Genomic DNA, 18,843 nt, shown 5'->3' on the forward strand with positions numbered 1-18,843 from the left:
AAAAGTACAAAATAATTTACTTGTAAATGAAAAGCTTATATAAAATATGTGAACTCCAATACTTACATAAATTTAGTAAATTTTAGAATTAAATTAATACTTGTATATATTCATTGGCAGTATTGATTTTTAAAATTATTGAAAGTGAATAAATAGTTATCTGAATCCATACAAACTTAAAGTGAAATAAAATTTAAAAACTTAAGTTAAATACGTACTACAGTATAAGTCTATTAATAGTTTATACATTTAGTATTCATAATTCTAGTATCTTACCTATGATAAAGCAGTCATATTTATTATTTTATACAATACACATTTTTAGAACACCATTTACTGTGGTGCGAATTCATTTTGAAAGTATACAATTCTATATATCTTTTTTTGTAAACAAAATTTGATTTTTGAGCGACAAAATAATGATTTAGCTATTAACTGTTGATAATTTTACAGTTGATTACAATGGAAATAAGATTATAGTCAAAATGCAGGAGAATAAATTCCTTTTATACAAATTATACAAAATAATATTCAATTCTTAAATTAAACTTTAAGTATCATTTTTCCATAGTTTTATTTTCATGTCATTTTCTAAGGCTGCTGACGAAATTATATTTTCTAGTGGATGACACGAAGTACACAAAACTACATCTGAAAAATAATAATAAGATAGATAATGTTTACAGTTTCTATATTAAATGTTTATATTACCTTCAAACTATAGCTACGCTCATGTGACTTGCATCACTTACTAATAAACTTTTCAGTTCACTCTTCTTCTCTCTTTCATAAGAATAAATTAAAAATACATATTTCCCTCTCTCAGTGTCTGTCTTACAGCCGCATAACATATCTAATGTATGCTAAGGATTTTACGACTTTGTTGGTTTAAAGATTAGAGTGAATGTAACTGTTGTATAACTTATTAGTAAGAACTAGAAGTGGGTCAAACAAAAAAATATGGTCTCGAGCTAAACCTCTTAATAGCATGTTAAACAAAACTTATCAATTGTGTGTTAAACCGAACTATTCACCGTGATGACGAACTTGAACGAACAATTTGTTCAACATCGAACCAAACATTTTGTTTAGTATTGAACTGAAGGTTACGTACGATTGTTTTTGTTTTTATAAATTAAGACCTAATAATCAACATTTATCAATCTAAGTTACTTACCATATTGAACAATACTATTTTTCAAAAATTAATATTAATTTATTAATACTGACCTTGTAATTTCATTATTTCAATACAATTTCCAGAAACTATCCAATATAATTATATAAACAAACAAATAAGAATATGCTAAATGGTTAATAATTACATGTAATATTTGTCTTTCCCCCTGTCACAGAAAAATTTGTGAATACTGTATTCATATAAAAATAATTTTTGTTTTTTAGAGTATAGAAAATCAAAAATTGTTAAAATTAATGTTCTAAAGAAACAACAGCTTAAGACTTAGATATAATATTATATAGTATGGTAAAATTTAAAAAGTAACGGAAAATACTATATATATGAGTATACAAACAATAGGTTCATTATGAATTTAAAATATGTTTACCTGTATGACCTTGTAATTTCTGTACAATTTCTTCAGAATGTAAATTTCAAATATATTTTCGATATACAGTGTTTCTCATTTTTATGGCCAACATAAAATTTTAGACATTTGCCTTTTGTAAAAACATATAATTGAAGTGTATTATCAAGGCTGCCAAGTTATACTTTCCATCAGGTGAGAATTTTACGAACGAAATAGGTGGATTTACATTATTGATAAGTAAACTAATATAATAAAGTAAATTAATTTCTAAACATTAACCACTGGCAGTATCCCAAAAACGACTTAAGTAAAAAAAAGCCATATATAAGTATAAAATGTATATAAATAACTAATTGTTTTTAAAAAATTTTACCGTAAAAACAAATTATAACAAATTGTAATTATAATTACAAATCAATAGGTGTTTAAAAATAAATTTACATTGTTACTAAATATTTAAAATGTACAGATCCAAATTACAACAAAAAACATAGTTACAATGGCCTTTAAGTATCTTGACACATTTTGATTAAATAAATAAAATAATAATCAAATAGTTTATTCAATTTAATTAAGTGCGTTTTAATTGTTTAAGCCTTTTCACAATTCTAATTTGTTATTCAACAATGGAATAAAATAGATATTTTTGTACAAAACAAATTAAAAGATAAAGTCAATTATTATTAGATAGTTATTAATATACAGGTTGATACACCATGCAAGCTAACCAACTTTTTTCTTCAATAATACAGTTATTCAAGTTCTGAATTTTGGAATTTTTAAATATACCTACTCATCATCATCATCATCATCATGTGGCTTCATGACTCTGTAAGAGTTTTCTCTACCTCTGTCAATGCTCTCTAACTTCCGCGATCCTGGACCAACTCTTCCCAGTTTGTAACTTCATTTAAATATACTCAAATACCATATTATTAAATTCTCAAATTTTTTTGTTCTACTTAAGGAGTGTCTTGTGGAGATACAAACTTCTGTTTTTCGAATGAGAACACCCCTAATCAACCATAAATAATAAAGAGAAAAGGTTAGGTAATAATGGATTTATAAGATATGGGGGCTGTGGTAAATTGTAAATTTATTGTAGATATTAATATTAATCTATTAATATTTATAATTTGTAAAAATTTACAAAATATAATTAACACTAGATCCAATTTGACATCTATTTTATAATTATGTATAATCATTTTTAAGGACTATTATCCTAAAATAAAACATTTTAATTATACATTTATTTTAATTAACATTAAACTACTTATTCAAACTTTGAATTAGGTATATCAAAATTTTCAAAAAAATGTTTGCACAAAATAATTTACTGTATATGATAGAAAACAGAAGTTTATATTGCCACAGGACACTCTTTAAGTGATACAAAAAAATTTGAGAATTTGAAAATATGGTATTGGAGTATATTTAAAAATTCCAAAAATCAGAACTTAAATAAATTTATTACTAAAGGAAGAAATGGTGGTGGGCGTACTTGGTGAATCAATCTGAGTAAACAATAAAATTAGTGATTTTTATTCAAAAGCATTTTATTGCGACACTTCCAAAATAAAAAGTAATTACTAAATAATTCTAAAAAATCTAAAATTTCCCTTTAAAGATATTGCTGTTTAATCTTGTAATCATTCCCTATTATATTTTATTTAGTTGAAGCATTTTTAAAATATTAAACAATTAATAATTACACAAACTACTATCATTATATTGGAGTAAAATTGGATGATTTAAATATTTAGATAATTTATTTAGTTACATACAATGAATACTAAAATAGATCTAATAAAAAGAAGAAGTTTTTATTCTATTCCAATTATATCACTCACTATAGACACCACATACATTGTGTTCTTTCTATCATACAACTTACAATATAGAAAATTTGGGTTCAGCAGAACCAATATTTTGTTGTTAGCTGTAATATTTGAGTAAATTAACCTATTATCAATCATGAAGCTAAGTACATATTCTGCGTTTGAACGTAGATTTTTTTACAATACTTGGATTTTTCTTAGACAATGAGTATTTTTATATTTTAATGATTTACATTTACATTTAATGGATCAATAATGGGGATGGACTAAGAAGTAAGAATAAAGATAGAATACTGCACCACTTAAAGTTTCGAGTAGGCTTATTCGGTGGAAATTTGTTAAGTGCGAAACTCGCAGCCTGGGCAATAGCGAAGTTCATCCAAAAGACATTTGGATCGGGTAGATTTCCTACACTGGATATTGTTTGTACTTCCGCAAACTGTAAGCAACAATAAGATTGGTATATATTATCATATACCACAGATCATAATATTATATCCTACATATAAATATATATATAATATATGTATTGGTAAAGCAAGATAACGATACGCGCTCTGGTGGCATAATCCTCAACTTGTGTATTCGGAATGCATAGATATAATTTTATTTTGGTTATTTACTTTTGATAGTAAATTCATTTTCGTATCGAAACTTTATACGCTTTTATAGCTAATTGTATAGGTACGTTGGTAAGTAGGAACAATATCTACTAATATTTTTAAAAACATTTAAATACACTCCACTTCAGACAAAATGTATGCGAAAAGTCGGGAAAATAAATACGAGGTCCCGCATCGAGTATCGAATGGTCGTAGTGGGGGTACCGGCCTAACCATCAGGACGATAGGCTTCGACAGCGCTCTTATAAGATAAGGTTTTAATTTATTAGTTATTTCAATTTTACATAGGTATTATTATAAATTGTAATTGTATAATTTGTAATAAATAGTAAATAATTTATGTACACACGAAGTCAAATTAAACTTTAATGTCAATTTTTTTCTTGTCCGTTTTAGAGGCACAATTGTACTGTAAAATAATGGTACCTTAGTAGTTAATATTCGTAATGTAACTACTAAATATCTAACCTGTCGTAGGTATTATCCTGTTCGTCTTCGTCTGTAGATATTGATATTCGGTACGTTAAACTTTTCTCTTGATCAAACTCTTATACTGGATTTACAGTACTCTGCTTGATTAAATTAGATGAAATTTGATATAAGTGCAATATCATCATGTAATAAGTGCATTTGCCTACATTATGTAATTTTTGTCTTTGTTTAATTCACCAATTCGGTGTTCTCACTCCTTGCCTGAGTCAACGCGTCTCATTTTTCTTAGTTAATTAGTATTCAAATTGAAATGTCTCATGTAATATGATATTAGATATTTTGAATTTTAACATAGGTAGATAGGCAGTAGGTACCTGTACATTATTTGACTATAGAACTAGTACAGAACTCATACTTGATATTTTATCTGTTTACTACTTAATCAGGTAGTACGTAGTACATAGTTACATAGTTATATAGTAGATATATTTTATTCTATTAAAAAAATTACCTTGACATTCAACATACTTGTGATTGTTATGCATGTAGTCATTTGTAAGGGTGTTAATATTAATCATTTGTTTACAATGAAGTCAATTCTAAAAAGTAAATTGTATTAATTACAGCATTATATTATTAATTCTAATTTATTAATTCTTAATTTTGGTCTACGGTACCTATCATGTTTTTCTTGATTTTTATAGGATTTGGAATAATTTCAATAAGTTTTGTATATAATAATAAATAGTTATTCATATTTTTTTTTTTTTAAGGTTAATAGAATATATTAGAAGAATATACTATCAATGTGTTACAGTTATAAACTTAAAGATACTCTTAAATATTAGTAGTTTAAAACACAATTAACACAAAACAAACAAAGGAATCTTAATCACACATAATTTTATCAATAAAATGGTTTTAAATTTAATTTAAATAATTATTTTCAGGACTTACCAACATGAATAACCTTCAAACTGTTACGTTTTTCAACGTCATTAAAACTTATCATAAACATATTAATGATGATTTTGAACAACCTCAGTTTATTATATCAACACTTAGAGCTTACCAGCGAAGAGCTGTGAAATGGATGGTTGATAGAGAAAAAAACAACAATTGTGAGTTGAAAATTAATACAATTTATTATGCTTCAATTATCTTAATAAACTTAAATCACAGTTGTAACTAGTAAAATATATCCTAGATTATATGTAAATATGCATTTTTATATACTTGACTTAGAGTAAAAACAATTTGTAATATGACAATATGTTTTACTCGACTACAATGGCATGACACTAAATGTCGGCCCCAGCGAAAAAATAAAAATGGGCCGTTTTAATTTTTGTTATGTTCAAGATTAACTGAATATACATTTTTTGATTTTCTGTTCGACTTTTATAGCAAACAATGTCATTATGTCCAATTTTTCTCTCATGGTAATTGCTTCTGCTTTTATTTCAGTTAACTGATTTTTCATGTTTCTTAATGAGAATTAATTTTGAAGTAGTTATCTCGCTCTTTTGATATGGCTATATCAATGTTTTACATTATGTTTTGGAAACAATAATAATGACATTTAATATTTTATTCTGTATGGCTATATTATAGAGAATAGATTCAGGAACATCTACAAATGATTGATTAAAAAATAACAAGATCAGTTATAATTAAGAAGTCTACTATTTATTTATGTATTTATCATTATAATATTTTCTTTTCTTTTGGTTGTTGAAATTGGAATTATGGATGTTTTAAAATTATGTAATTTTTTGGAAGCAGATTTAACTTAATAATCGTTCTTATTATTAATATGTACACGATTAAAATGTATGTGATATACTAATAAATATATAAAAAACAAAATGACAATGTTTTAAAGTACATTGAGGGGTCTGGAGTGTGATATGTTTTTAGTAGTAATGTTTAGGCATTACATACAGCATTAAAATATTTGTCTTTGCTTTAGTATATAGTGTCCATCTGTGGTGATTTAATAATAAAAATATATATTCAGACAAATTAAGTAGGTAATAGATACCTAATAATTAAGGTGTTTTTTATTTGTTGAATTTTTGAATTTTTACATAATATACTTCTAAGTCTAGTTAAATCTAAGTATAATGATTTTTAAAATATTTTGTTTTAGTTGTAAAATGTGATGGGTCTCCGTTTAGGGGAGGAATTTTAGCTGATGAGATGGGTCTAGGAAAAACTATTGAAATGTTATGTTGCATCATGGAAAATACAGCACCTTCTGAAGTAGTTAATTAAAAAATATTCTTATATTTTTTATTTTATCAATGTATTTTTTTTTTAGTTTTATAACCAAAAAGTTGTGATTAAGAAGAAAATCATTGATGAAGATACTCATATCGTTGCATGTTATTGCAAGAAAACACCACCGAAAAGTATCTTAGTGTATTGTGCAATGTGTGGTATAGGCCAGCATGCACAGTGTGTACATTTTGAACCAAAACCATTTCAAGAAGTTCCATATTTGTGTCCTAATTGTTGGGTTGTAAATAATAGAGTGCAGTGCAAGGCTACTTTGATTGTTGTACCACAGTCTATTTTAGACCAGTGGCTTGTTGAGGTAATATTTAATATTTAGTTATATATTTTTGTTTTTTATTCATACTAAAGATTTAAATTATAGATAGCAAAACATATTGCAAAACCTGACTTAAAAGTTTATGTTTACAATGGTGTGCATCTTGATGGTTATATTCAACCATTTTTTTTCGGTGACTACGATATTGTTATAACATCGTATACTACCCTCTCAAGAGATTCAAACTATGTCACAGATGTTGTAAGTATAATGGTATAACCATTGAGTATAAATACTATAAATTGTTTACTAGCCGGTTTTTTGGTGGCACAAAATCTTAACTCCCGGTAGATGAAGAGGCTACGTGATTACTAGCGGTTTCAACATTACAGGACTTTACTAATTTGAGCGACTGTGTTGTTGGATATGGGCTTGTAGTTAGTCATGTTGTAATCGCTAGCAATCTTGTTGCCCGCTAGTAAGTATTTATAATCAATGGTATAACTAAATAAATAGAAAATTAGAAATGAATTTTGTATATTTAAAAAGAAAGTTATATAATCATGAAATATTCAAGAATTGTCCCAAATGATACACAACTAAAACTATACATTTTATTATGTTGTAAAAAAAATACTTTTATGTACAATAGCCAACATAAGATATTAATATTTTTGTATTTTTTCCACCTATGACACCAGTTTTGTAATACCTTCTTATGTATGACATACGTTTCAATTGAAAGTACTTTATACATTTTCCATGACTTGATCAAGGTATTTTTAATGGGTCTTCCCTAGATGTAGTTTGTATAGTCCAAAAGGATAAAAAAAATAAAAAAACCATATAGGATAAAATAGGAGCTGTGTTACTTTTCAAAGTAACATATTTATGTTAGAGTTTCAAAATAAAAAGGTAACAAGATTATGTTATTTTTAACCGTTAAACTTTTTTAGTATTATTTTTTTATCATGATGTAATAACCAAGATATTTTTCCACTTAAACTTCCCCCTTTGTTTTGGGTATTTACTAATTCAGTTGCGATGATTTATATATATGTAATAGTTATGTGAAGAATAATAGTAACATTTTTGTTAAAGAATGTGGATGATCAAAATTGTACCCGTTTGCGACATTCTAAAAGATACAAATATCCTCAGTCACCATTGCCTTGCATTAAATGGTGGCGAATATGTTTGGATGAAGGTCAAGCAATTGAGAGTGCGAGTAGAAAAGTATATCATATGATATTTAATCTACAATCTGTGCATAAGTGGGCTATGACTGGTACACCAATACAAAAATCACTAAATGGTATGTTAGTTATCATAACATTATAAATTAATATATATGTTTAATATTTGTTTATCTAGTTAATAACTTATGCATATTATTTGGTCTTTGAATATTAATATACAGAACATTAATGAATAGAACACCCGGTTGATGGAAAGTTCCAACTGATCTTAATCTGATACTTAATAGTTACATATTGCATATAGTTCCTCTTAATGTGATCAAAGTGGTGCAGGTAATTTTCTGTTTTTATGAAAGAGGCAAACTGTTTTCTCCATTTACATCTATTCGCTCACAACTTTTAAAATTTTGTTTGATATAAGCCGGGGAGTTTTCAAAACAAATGTGGCTTCTTATTGCTATATGCTAAATTATCAAAATAGTAAACCTATTTTTTCTTTTGTTGATAAGTCTTTACATTTGCTTGACGTAATGTAAGAAAAAACGGGAACTAAAACAACCATACTAAATGATGGGATGCATATCATTACACTAATTAGATTAAAAATAATGTTTTATTATATAACTAATATCTATACCAGCTCTTGGTCTCCAACATAATCAGTATGAATAGCTATAAAAGCTATAAATCGATAAAAATGTTTATAAAAGCGATTCAATTATTCGGTACACAGTGATTCTAATAAAAGGTCAATTTAATATTTGTAACATACGATTTAGTTTGGGTTTATCTTTTTGTTTCCAATAAATGTTGATTCTATGAGCCATTGATCACATTAAATGGAACTCACTGTATACGCACACCGTGAACAACGTGTACAGTTAATACGTTGACTGCCTTGTCACCGCTGGCGGTCAATATGTGTTATTCACATACCAAGCATATTTTTCCATGTTATTCCAAATTTTTTATATGAAATTGTATTTGAAAAAAACATTTTAAAAAATAAAAATATAATGTTTATTAGTTATTACTCCAAAAGAATTGTAATGATTCCCGCGCTCTTTTTAGTACATTTTGTTGCGGCATGGAAAAGTTAGTTATATAAAACCATATTAATTTACGGTTACCGGTGGTTATGTGGCATTGTACTTATTTTATTTTATTTATATTTTTAAACTATAGGCGCTGGAGGTAGCAAAGATATAAAATTTAAAAATTACAGATTACTGCCGTTGGTCAATGTGTTGAAAAACACAGTTATGGCACATACTAAAATGATGAAAACTTTATTTCTTGGTTTTTTTGTTAGTGCGTATTATGATGTATTAAAAAACAAATTATTTATTTTTAGATCTTTATGGTATTTTAAAGTTCCTAGAAGTAAGTCCTTACTGCCATCGTAAACAGTTTCTGAAGCTAATGAAGGGTAAAAAAACTATTATGTATAATTTTTTTTCAAAATTTATATGGCGTAGTTCAATAAAAGATGTCAATTCAGAATTAAATATACCAAAGCTAACCCATGAACACCATTGGCTAACATTTTACCAGATTGAAAAATATTTTTACCTAAGCCAGATAAATAATTGTGCTACAAATTTTTCTAATTGTGTAACCAGGTAATAATTTATAGTTATGTAATATCAAGTTAAAGTATTTAATTTAACATAGCAATATTAATTATAATACTTCTGAATTAAATTTATAATAATTAAAAATCTTATTTTTCTGATAACTTATTAAATCATAGCATCTCAATGTCGATTGCAACAACCCAAAAGAACTTTAGGTCGATCCCAAGTCTGTTAAGTTGGCTACCCAGTATTTAGATCATACAAACAGTGGCTGATTTATCAGTCATTTTATCGGAAAATTTACCACTTCCTTATTTATTGTTTTGGGGATCTCCTAAATTACCGTGAAAAGATTTTGTTAATGATGTTAAAAAAAAAAACCTAGTTATGTTATGACATGTTTCATGGAGAAACGAAGCCTTTTATTTTATCAATCATAAATCTGCCTCTGTCTTAAACTCTACCGGTGAGGCAAGGTTAAATGACTTAGCACTTATAAATATATACATAGAAATAAATACAAATTGACAAGGCTGGGCATTAATGAGTTAAAAATTAAAATTAAGTTAAATCGTTAAGTTATATTTAATTAAGTTAATTAACTCGTTACTTTTTTTTTCAAATTAACTTTTAACTTAATAAGTTACTTTTTTTCAAGATTAACGTGTTAACTTAAATTTAATTTTATTCCAAAAATATCTAAATTAAGTTAATTTTCGTCCGAAGAATAACGCAAATTTTTTAATGTGTTTTTACTTTGATGTATCATTTTAAATTTACCCAGTAGTTTTCTTGGACGTAAAGAAAAACTATCTAATAAACCATATAATATGATTGGATTTTTTTTTTTTGCAAATTAGCAAATTTTAACTTTACACTAAGTTAAGTTACTTTTTTTTCAAAGTTAACTTTTAACTTAACGAGTTAATGAAAAAAAATAAGATTAACTTTTAACTTAACTTAACTTAATTACTTTAAAATAACTTAACTTAACAAGTTAAAAAAAATCGTTTACTTGCCCAGCCTTGCAAATTGATACAGACACTATTTTAAATATGTTTGCATCAAACAAAGAAAGGCCCTTAGATTTAAAATTGTGACAATTTACATTTATATATTAAATGCATAATACATTATAATTCATATTCATTAGATCAAATTATTCAATTATAAGCAATATGTTCAAATTATACAAAAAATAAAGTTGTTCTATTTAATTGAGAATAATCCAAATTGTGGATATTTCTTGCAGCCAATCGATTTGGACTCAAGAAAAAAAAACATGCATATGCATAGAAATCTTAGCCCTAGTCATGATCCATATAGAATCTATTTTAATGTAAAATCAGAGGGATGTTCTTGATTTTATAAACATGGTTTTTATTAGTTTAAGGCTATATATTCAAAGTATTATATAATCTATATAATGTTTCCTTGTTGAAAATAAATAATTTTATACTTTTACAACATTATAATTTATTGTTTTAATGCCAGTATTTAAATTTAAATAATAAATTATAGTTATTAAAAATATTTTTCATTTCATTAAATAAATTTTTTGTTAAGGCTGTTTCCATCCTTGGATATATCAGTAAAGGATGTTGACAGGAAACATATATGTACAATCTTAAGACCATTATATAAGCTTGGACAAGCTTGTGTACACCCTCAAGTAATTTTTTTTTGTGAGTAATTTAAGTAAATAAACATTTTAAACAACAATTATTTTTATTTTTTAGGCTGTGAACGGAGAATTTTTAAAAATAAGAGGATCAATGACAATGGAAAAGTTAATGGATGTAATGATAGATGAATGTCGTGGTGTATGTAATAAAGCTTTAGCTGAACTTGTTTCCAAGCTCAATGACATTGCTGAATTATATCTTCATGTTAATGAACCAGCCGCTGCTGTTGAACATTATAGGACAGTGTTAGAACTAATAGAAAAATATAACGATAAAAAACTTGAAATTGATATATGTCAGGTAGAATATATTTATGTATTGTATGTTTTAACTATCTAATTTATTAAATTGTTTTTAGAAAATCCGTGCTATGTATAATTTGTCCACTGTACTTGATGAAAATACAACCTTAAACCGTGCATTAAATGATTCAGACTTAAAAAGGGATGTGGAACTACTTGAAAAAGAATATCTTGATGCGAGTAAACAAAATGTTAGTGATAAGTATACTATATGATCTATTGAACGAGTTTCATATTGTTTTAATTAAATCTTATATAATAATATCAAAATTAAAATATGAGCAGATATTTTTGTTTCTGATATTATACCAAACCGATCAGGCACGCCCAAAGCAATTCTCTAGCTATGCCAAAAATTTAAAATTCTTAACCTCCTATTAAATTTTTCTGTTTTTTTTTCTGTCTGTCATCTTCATTTTGGGTAATAAAAATAGTCCGACTTTCGAGATCAGCATCTTTTCTGATAGAAAAGTGGATCTAGTTAGTACATTTAGGCTGGTTCTTACAACCTCCGGTTAAAGGTAACCGACACTTGACCGGCGGAATTCTACCGGTCATAAAATCTTTTATCATCCGGTTAGCGTTAACCGACACTTTACCGGATATTGTAAGAACGGCCCTTAAGAGGTTAAAATTAAAAATTTTCAAACTATTTTTCAGTTAGATATTCATAAAAGTTTTTCCTTTCATAGCTAAGATTATACATTTTGATTGAAGATCCCCATACATTTCCCTACCTTAAAGAAAAAAAAATTTAACCGGAAAGTAAAATTAATTTTTTATGAATGATTGAATATAAAATTTTTACAATATCATATTTTTATCTGTAAATTAACAAATTTTTGATATTTTTTATAATTCTAAAACTTAAAATAGACAATTTGAAGTTACCATAGACAATTGAAATATTTTCCAATTGTTAAAATGCCTTTTTTCCATAGATCCCAAATTTTCAAACATTTTGTATTTTTTTTAGCTACCTAATCGGTTTTTGATGGTTTGTTGTATTTCCAAAACGAATGACCGTAGATCCTTATCACCTAATGTCATGTTTATCAAATATTTATAAATCATTTTCCATACTATGTAAGATTTTCAAACTTTTTTGACTATTTTTTAGTTATTTATAGCAATGATAATTTTTTTTAAATTTTATAAATTATTTTTCAGTTAAAAACTCATAAAAGTATTTCGTTTTTAGTTAACATAAGATATTTTGATAGAAAGTCTATCAAAAAAAAGTTCACCAGAAAGTCATGCTATTTAAAGCCATAAGATATTTTTGATTTTTATAATATTTTTTTTTAATTATTAAATTTGATTATTTATACAAGTATACAAGGCTGACACAATGTCTCCGCTCAGATTACATAGCCAGTGATTGGCGGGGGACCTTAACCTCCTTTAAAATTCAATCAAATCTCCTGTGGCTCTGAATCATGCTGTTAAAGAATACAAATCATACAAAAGCTTAAAATAGAAAGTCACTGTGTCCTGTTTGCTTTCAGAAAAGACATTCTTCTAGTCCTTCACATGGATATAATTCCTATCCTAACTGAAAACCAAATGACAAAACTTGGATTTTTTAGACACGCGTCTCACAGTTGGTTCACCCCTAAAATCAAAATGGAAATTACACCCACTTTGTGCTATCGTAAAATACAAACTTTCTATAAACAATAAACTTCTATTATACAAATTGATGCTAAGGCCCTTATAGGCTTATGGTGTCTAGATATCTAGATGTGTCAAGCCGTCCAAAACAATAACCATTCCAAGCTTTTCAGTCAATATCCCTCCGATTAATAGCACCTGCTCCGTGGACCTTGGAATGTCTCACGACTAAACACCCCAACGCCATAAATATTGAAACAATATTAAAAGTAAATACCACACCGAATTGTCCCATAAAATCAATCCACTTATCTCAACTCTAGATAAATAATCCCAGACAACCCGGTACATCGTTGGTGCCGAGATCTTCTCAATGATTAAAAAAAATAATTAATTAATTAAAATCCAATAATTGTCTTCATCTTCATGTCGATAATTCATGCCTGATTTTTAACACAACTTAAAAACTGTTTTGCTTGAATAGGGTCTAAGGGGGTAAATATATTGAGCTGATATTTCCTTAACATTTTTTAGCAATTATTGCACAGGTTAGAGACTTAGAGGTAGTATGTATTTAAGGCTTAAACAAATATGATAATAAAACACTACTTTTTATACTTGACTGAAATGGCCATTGTGTAATGAACAACATTAAATACTAATTATTTATCAATATATTTTTAGTCTGTGTTAAGATAATTATAAATATAATAATTTAAAGTAAATATTTTTACCTTGTATATTCATTTTTGATTTTAGATTGAATCAACTCATAGAACTGTTAAGTTTTATTCAGATAAGGTAGCTAATATTCTCGGGAATAAAACCCTACGTTATTCTGAATGGTGGTCAGACATTTTGGACTGGATTATTTCACCAAATGACTTTTTAGCTGATGTACAAACAGAGTTGGAGGATTATTGTGTGCCTGGTGTTCCAAATATTGCAAAACGGTATTTTTATATTTTGTGCATCAGTCATAATGGCTTTATATGTTTTTGATTTAATTTAGATTGAAGTCAGTAAATGATGTCCATAATACTCTTAGTGTTTGGCTAGATGACCTACATACAGCAAGAATAAGCACAATATCAAAACTAAAAGCTTTAGAAGATGCATCCATGAGTGACTTGGTTCAAAGGGCATTAATGTGTCATCTAAGTTTAAGAATAAGAAAGAGGTATACATGATTTTAGTATTTGCGCTTTTCTTTAATTTAATTATTATAAATTTTTTATACTTAGGCGATGTTTTTTATGTAATGCTGAAACGCAACTAGTAATATATGGATCATTGTTGTTTAGTGCTTCTAATAAACAAATGTATGACAGTACTAGTAAATGCTTATTGAAGATGTCTCAAAAAGAATTTTTACTTATAAGTAAGTTGTGGTATTATATCACTTTTATTTTTAGAATTCTTAACAGTTATATATATTTAACAGAATTATTTCAATATGGACAAGCAAAAATTAAAAACAAAAACTTTTTGGAAGATGCAGCTGAACATATAAAGGTATTGGAGTTGGTACGTGAAGAATTCCGTTACTTAAAGTTTCTATATACTCATACCAGAGACAGCGTTTATGCTCATGAGAAGATAGGTGTGGCAAAGTCACGGAGGACAAATAAATTTCGTTGTATACCATTGGTTAACGGAGATGGTTCACCTGGGAAAATGCCTACAAGAGACTTTAAAAATAATTATATTTTGAAATACGTTAGTCATTTGTATATATTTATATCTTAAGACTTAATATAGTAAATGTGCCTGATATTTTTTAATTTCACATTGTTTTTAGGTGGATCTTAAATTTGGAGAAATAACAATAACTACAGCTTATTTAGAAAAAAAAGTCGGAATCCTACTTTATCTAGAAAATTTAAAAAAAGAAAAAGAAAACTCTACTGAAGTTGATACATGTCCAATTTGTTGTCTCAATGGTGATACCGGGGTAAGTTAAATACAACTATTATATGAACACATAATTTTATTAATTTATTTTTGGATAACAGTGGGCATTTTTTGAATGTGGCCATAGTGTGTGTAATCAGTGTTTAGAAACCATGTGTAATCATTCAGATACCTTTAAGGTAGACTGTCCTATGTGTAGGATAAGTACACCAATAAATTGTATATCCTATGTAAAAAATAACCAAGAAGGTGCAGGGTCAAACATAGTAATCAAAGGATCATTTTCTACTAAAATAGAATGTGTCACTTTAAAACTAATGGAATTGATTAGTCAGGATCCAAATGTGAAAGTTTTAATTTTCTCAAATGTGAGTTTTATTAATTCTCTGTTGTATAGTATAACATGACTGTATATTTTAAATGTTTATTTTATTTAAAAAAAATAACATGTTTTCTTTTTAGTGGGATAAAGCATTAAATCTTCTAGGAGAAGCTTTAGATCAAAATTCAATCAGTTATAGGATACTAAAAACGGGAACTAAGTATAAAAAAACACTAAAAGATTTTAAGGTATGTAAAAAATTAAGATAATTATGTAAGTGATTATTTAGTATATAAAGTCAAACTTCCTTATAATGTCAGCGGAGGATAGGAAAATAATTATAACTATTCAGAAGTGAAGAATAACAGTCAAATTGCAATATTTTCTGATGGCCACTATATAAAATACTTATAAATTTAAACAAAAGTTCTTCATAATAACATGTCTAGTATATACATACCAAAAAATGTATTTATGAAATGTGTAATACTGGAAAGTTTTTACGGTGCACAATTTTAATTTAATAGAGTTGTTGAATAATAAAATTAAAAAAATATTTAATACATGTTACAAAATATATTAGAATAAAAAAAAATCGATTCATAATAGTTGAGTTTTAAATTAATTTTACTAGAGTTGAACAATTTTTTTATTTCTGTTGTTTTTTTACAAATGAAATCCATCTACATCACTTTTTTGAAAAGTGAAAAAGGTTTATTGTTTAATTTGGTTTACAATTTTTTATAATTTTAAATTCATCATGACTGTTGCATTTTCATAATTTTAAAATCTCATTTTTATTTTGTATTTAATTGGTGGCTTGAGTTTTCCCTACTCCCAATTTATATTTTTGAGGGTACAGGCTTGATTATTTTCACTACATTTAGGTATTTTTTTTTTTGTGGATATTGAAAGGGAAATATATTTTATGAGACAATATCAAGTAAAGCAATTTATCATAAAAGTTCATTTATATAGCTATAAACTGAAATCAATTTTATCATTTCCTATTTTTGATAATTATATTTTGATCGTTATTTAGAGTTCCGCTTTATAGGATACAGATATATTAATGTCCATAACACTTGGGATAAAAAGAAAAAATGACCATTACATAGATGTTATTTTTATGGAAGTTTTACTGTAAATATTGAATACTAAAGATAATAATAAAGTGAAATATTTTATGTTTGATTCTTCTTAGTCAAAGAAGAAAATAAATGCATTATTAATGCAATTGAGTGTAGTTTCAAAGGGATTGAATTTAACTGAAGCAACAAGAATATTTTTCATGGAGCCAATAATTAACAAAGCTGATGAGCATCAAGCTATTGGGACAATTCATAGACTAGGACAAACCAAGTAAAACTATTTATTATAAAATATTTGGTATTAAAATAATCATTTTAATTATACACGTACACACAGATGTATACGTATATATGTTAACGCTTATTAAGACATAATAAATAATAAAAATATTTGTTTGTTTTTAGGCCTACATATGTACATAATTTTATTATTCGAGATTCTATTGAGGAAAACATCACAAATTTATTCTCCGGTGACATGTTCGATAGTTGGGATGATATATTACTATCTCAACTAAGAAGAGTATTTGAAAGAAATTAATCTAATTGAATATTAGAGCAAAATAATGACATAGATAATAGAATAATAATTTAAATATTATATTATTATTATTTTATCTATCTAACGTCCATTTTTTTATATGTAAATAAAACAGTTATAATGTCCAATAGGCTATAAGTCAGCTTAACTTTTTATTTATACGTGTTAAAAATTAAACTATATTTTGCTATTTATAAAAAAAACATTTTTTTTTCTGTTAATATATACAAAATACTTTTTTGAATTTACCGATACTTTATTATAATTTTTCATATTTTAAAACAAAATGATAAGAATTTTTAAGATTTTTATGTATATTTCTTAGTTGAATTGTTTGTTTATATTCAACTTTATTTTGCTTTTTAATTCAAAATAAATATAGTTTTACATCCTAGTGTAAATATTTATAGATCATACTGATCACTATTTTTCTTTTCTACTAAATAGTTTGGTCATCTTTGCCACAAATGCTATTATTAGTGGGCTTCTGCAACTGCAGTCCCTGTGACTTATTAATAAGAAAAAAAGTGGGCAAGTGGATGTCACGCTCTGCTGTACAGTAGGTTACAAGTAGGTCACTGTTTAAATGATGGTATATAAATTTGCATTAAATGATATAATAATATCATTGTATATGAAACACTATTCTGAGCGTTGATTGTTTGTCAGTGTGGAAATTTTATATTATATTTATATTGTTATTACATTGTAGTATTATGGTAGCCGGTAAGTTGAATTAGGTAATATTATAAAATTACAACATCATAACTAAAATTATTAAAATCTTCCTTTTTTTAATATGTAATTTCGTCCAAATTTGAACTTAAAATAAATATAAAAATAAACTGTTACGTTTGTATATAGAAATTCGCTAAACTAGACTGGTTTAAAATAATTATACCACATTATTCCGTACTAGGATAATGAACCATGTACCTATATGATCCAAACATCCGGGTACATTATTTTCACGCCGGTTTAGTCTAAAAAATTTGTATTTGTATTGAGAAATGATTGTTATGCGTTTTTTTACCTACATATTTTGTCAAAGAGTTCATATATGTACAAAAAATTTAAATTGGACATTCCGAAATACGTGTGCTGCGATTCCCTTAAATTATACTAAATAAAACTGTTAATTGTTACAGTAGAATAATTTTTAAAATTAGAACTCATTAGACAATATAGGTACTTACCTAATAAATCCAGGAATTTCATAATGATTAATGTTATTGAATTTGATTCGTAGGTAGACGGTAGGTATATAATAGTATACAATCATTACAATCACAACGAAATAACTAAAATAGTTATTCTAGGTTTTTTTAATATTTAATTTCGTCCAAATTTGAACTTAAAATGACTATAAAAATAAACTGTGCTTATGTATTTTTTTGATTTTTTTGTAACAGAATTATCTACTTACGGGGAATCTTGTTTTAAATTTACAATCCTTAGATATAAAAGTTGAACATTTTATAAATTTTTAACTACAAAATAATTATTCAATTTTAAGTTTGATAAATTTTATCAAAATTTGAACTTCAAATTTTTATAAAGAAAAATTGTGCCTATGTATTTTTAATATTTTTCAA

At 26.3% G+C, this 18,843-nt stretch overlaps 1 protein-coding gene across 1 annotated transcript; it reads left to right on the forward strand.

Annotated features, from left to right (window-relative positions):
* Positions 1 to 11,560: 11,560 nt before the first annotated feature.
* LOC115033234 (E3 ubiquitin-protein ligase SHPRH-like) lies at positions 11,561 to 16,055 on the forward strand. The gene is made up of 9 exons (XM_029485460.1): positions 11,561 to 11,764; positions 11,823 to 11,957; positions 14,140 to 14,333; positions 14,393 to 14,560; positions 14,625 to 14,761; positions 14,876 to 15,030; positions 15,182 to 15,334; positions 15,396 to 15,662; positions 15,757 to 16,055. The coding sequence occupies exons 1-9, from the start codon at positions 11,561 to 11,563 to the stop codon at positions 15,883 to 15,885; spliced, it is 1,542 nt and encodes a 513-aa protein (XP_029341320.1). The 3' UTR covers positions 15,886 to 16,055.
* The last annotated feature ends 2,788 nt before the right edge of the window (positions 16,056 to 18,843 follow it).

Source organism: Acyrthosiphon pisum, chromosome X (assembly GCF_005508785.2).
Source record: "Acyrthosiphon pisum isolate AL4f chromosome X, pea_aphid_22Mar2018_4r6ur, whole genome shotgun sequence".
In the NCBI taxonomy this organism is placed as follows: domain Eukaryota; kingdom Metazoa; phylum Arthropoda; class Insecta; order Hemiptera; family Aphididae; genus Acyrthosiphon; species Acyrthosiphon pisum.

What these genes read in the sequence shown, in the direction of transcription:
- LOC115033234 (XM_029485460.1), top strand. Translation starts at nt 11,561, where the DNA reads ATGGAAAAGTTAATGGATGTAATGATAGATGAATGTCGTGGTGTATGT. An exon ending in AAAAGAATTTTTACTTATAA is followed by an intron (nt 14,762 to 14,875) that starts GTAAGTTGTGGT and finishes ACTTTTTGGAAG; the next exon opens with ATGCAGCTGAACATATAAAG. An exon ending in AAGTTTTAATTTTCTCAAAT is followed by an intron (nt 15,663 to 15,756) that starts GTGAGTTTTATT and finishes TTTTCTTTTTAG; the next exon opens with TGGGATAAAGCATTAAATCT.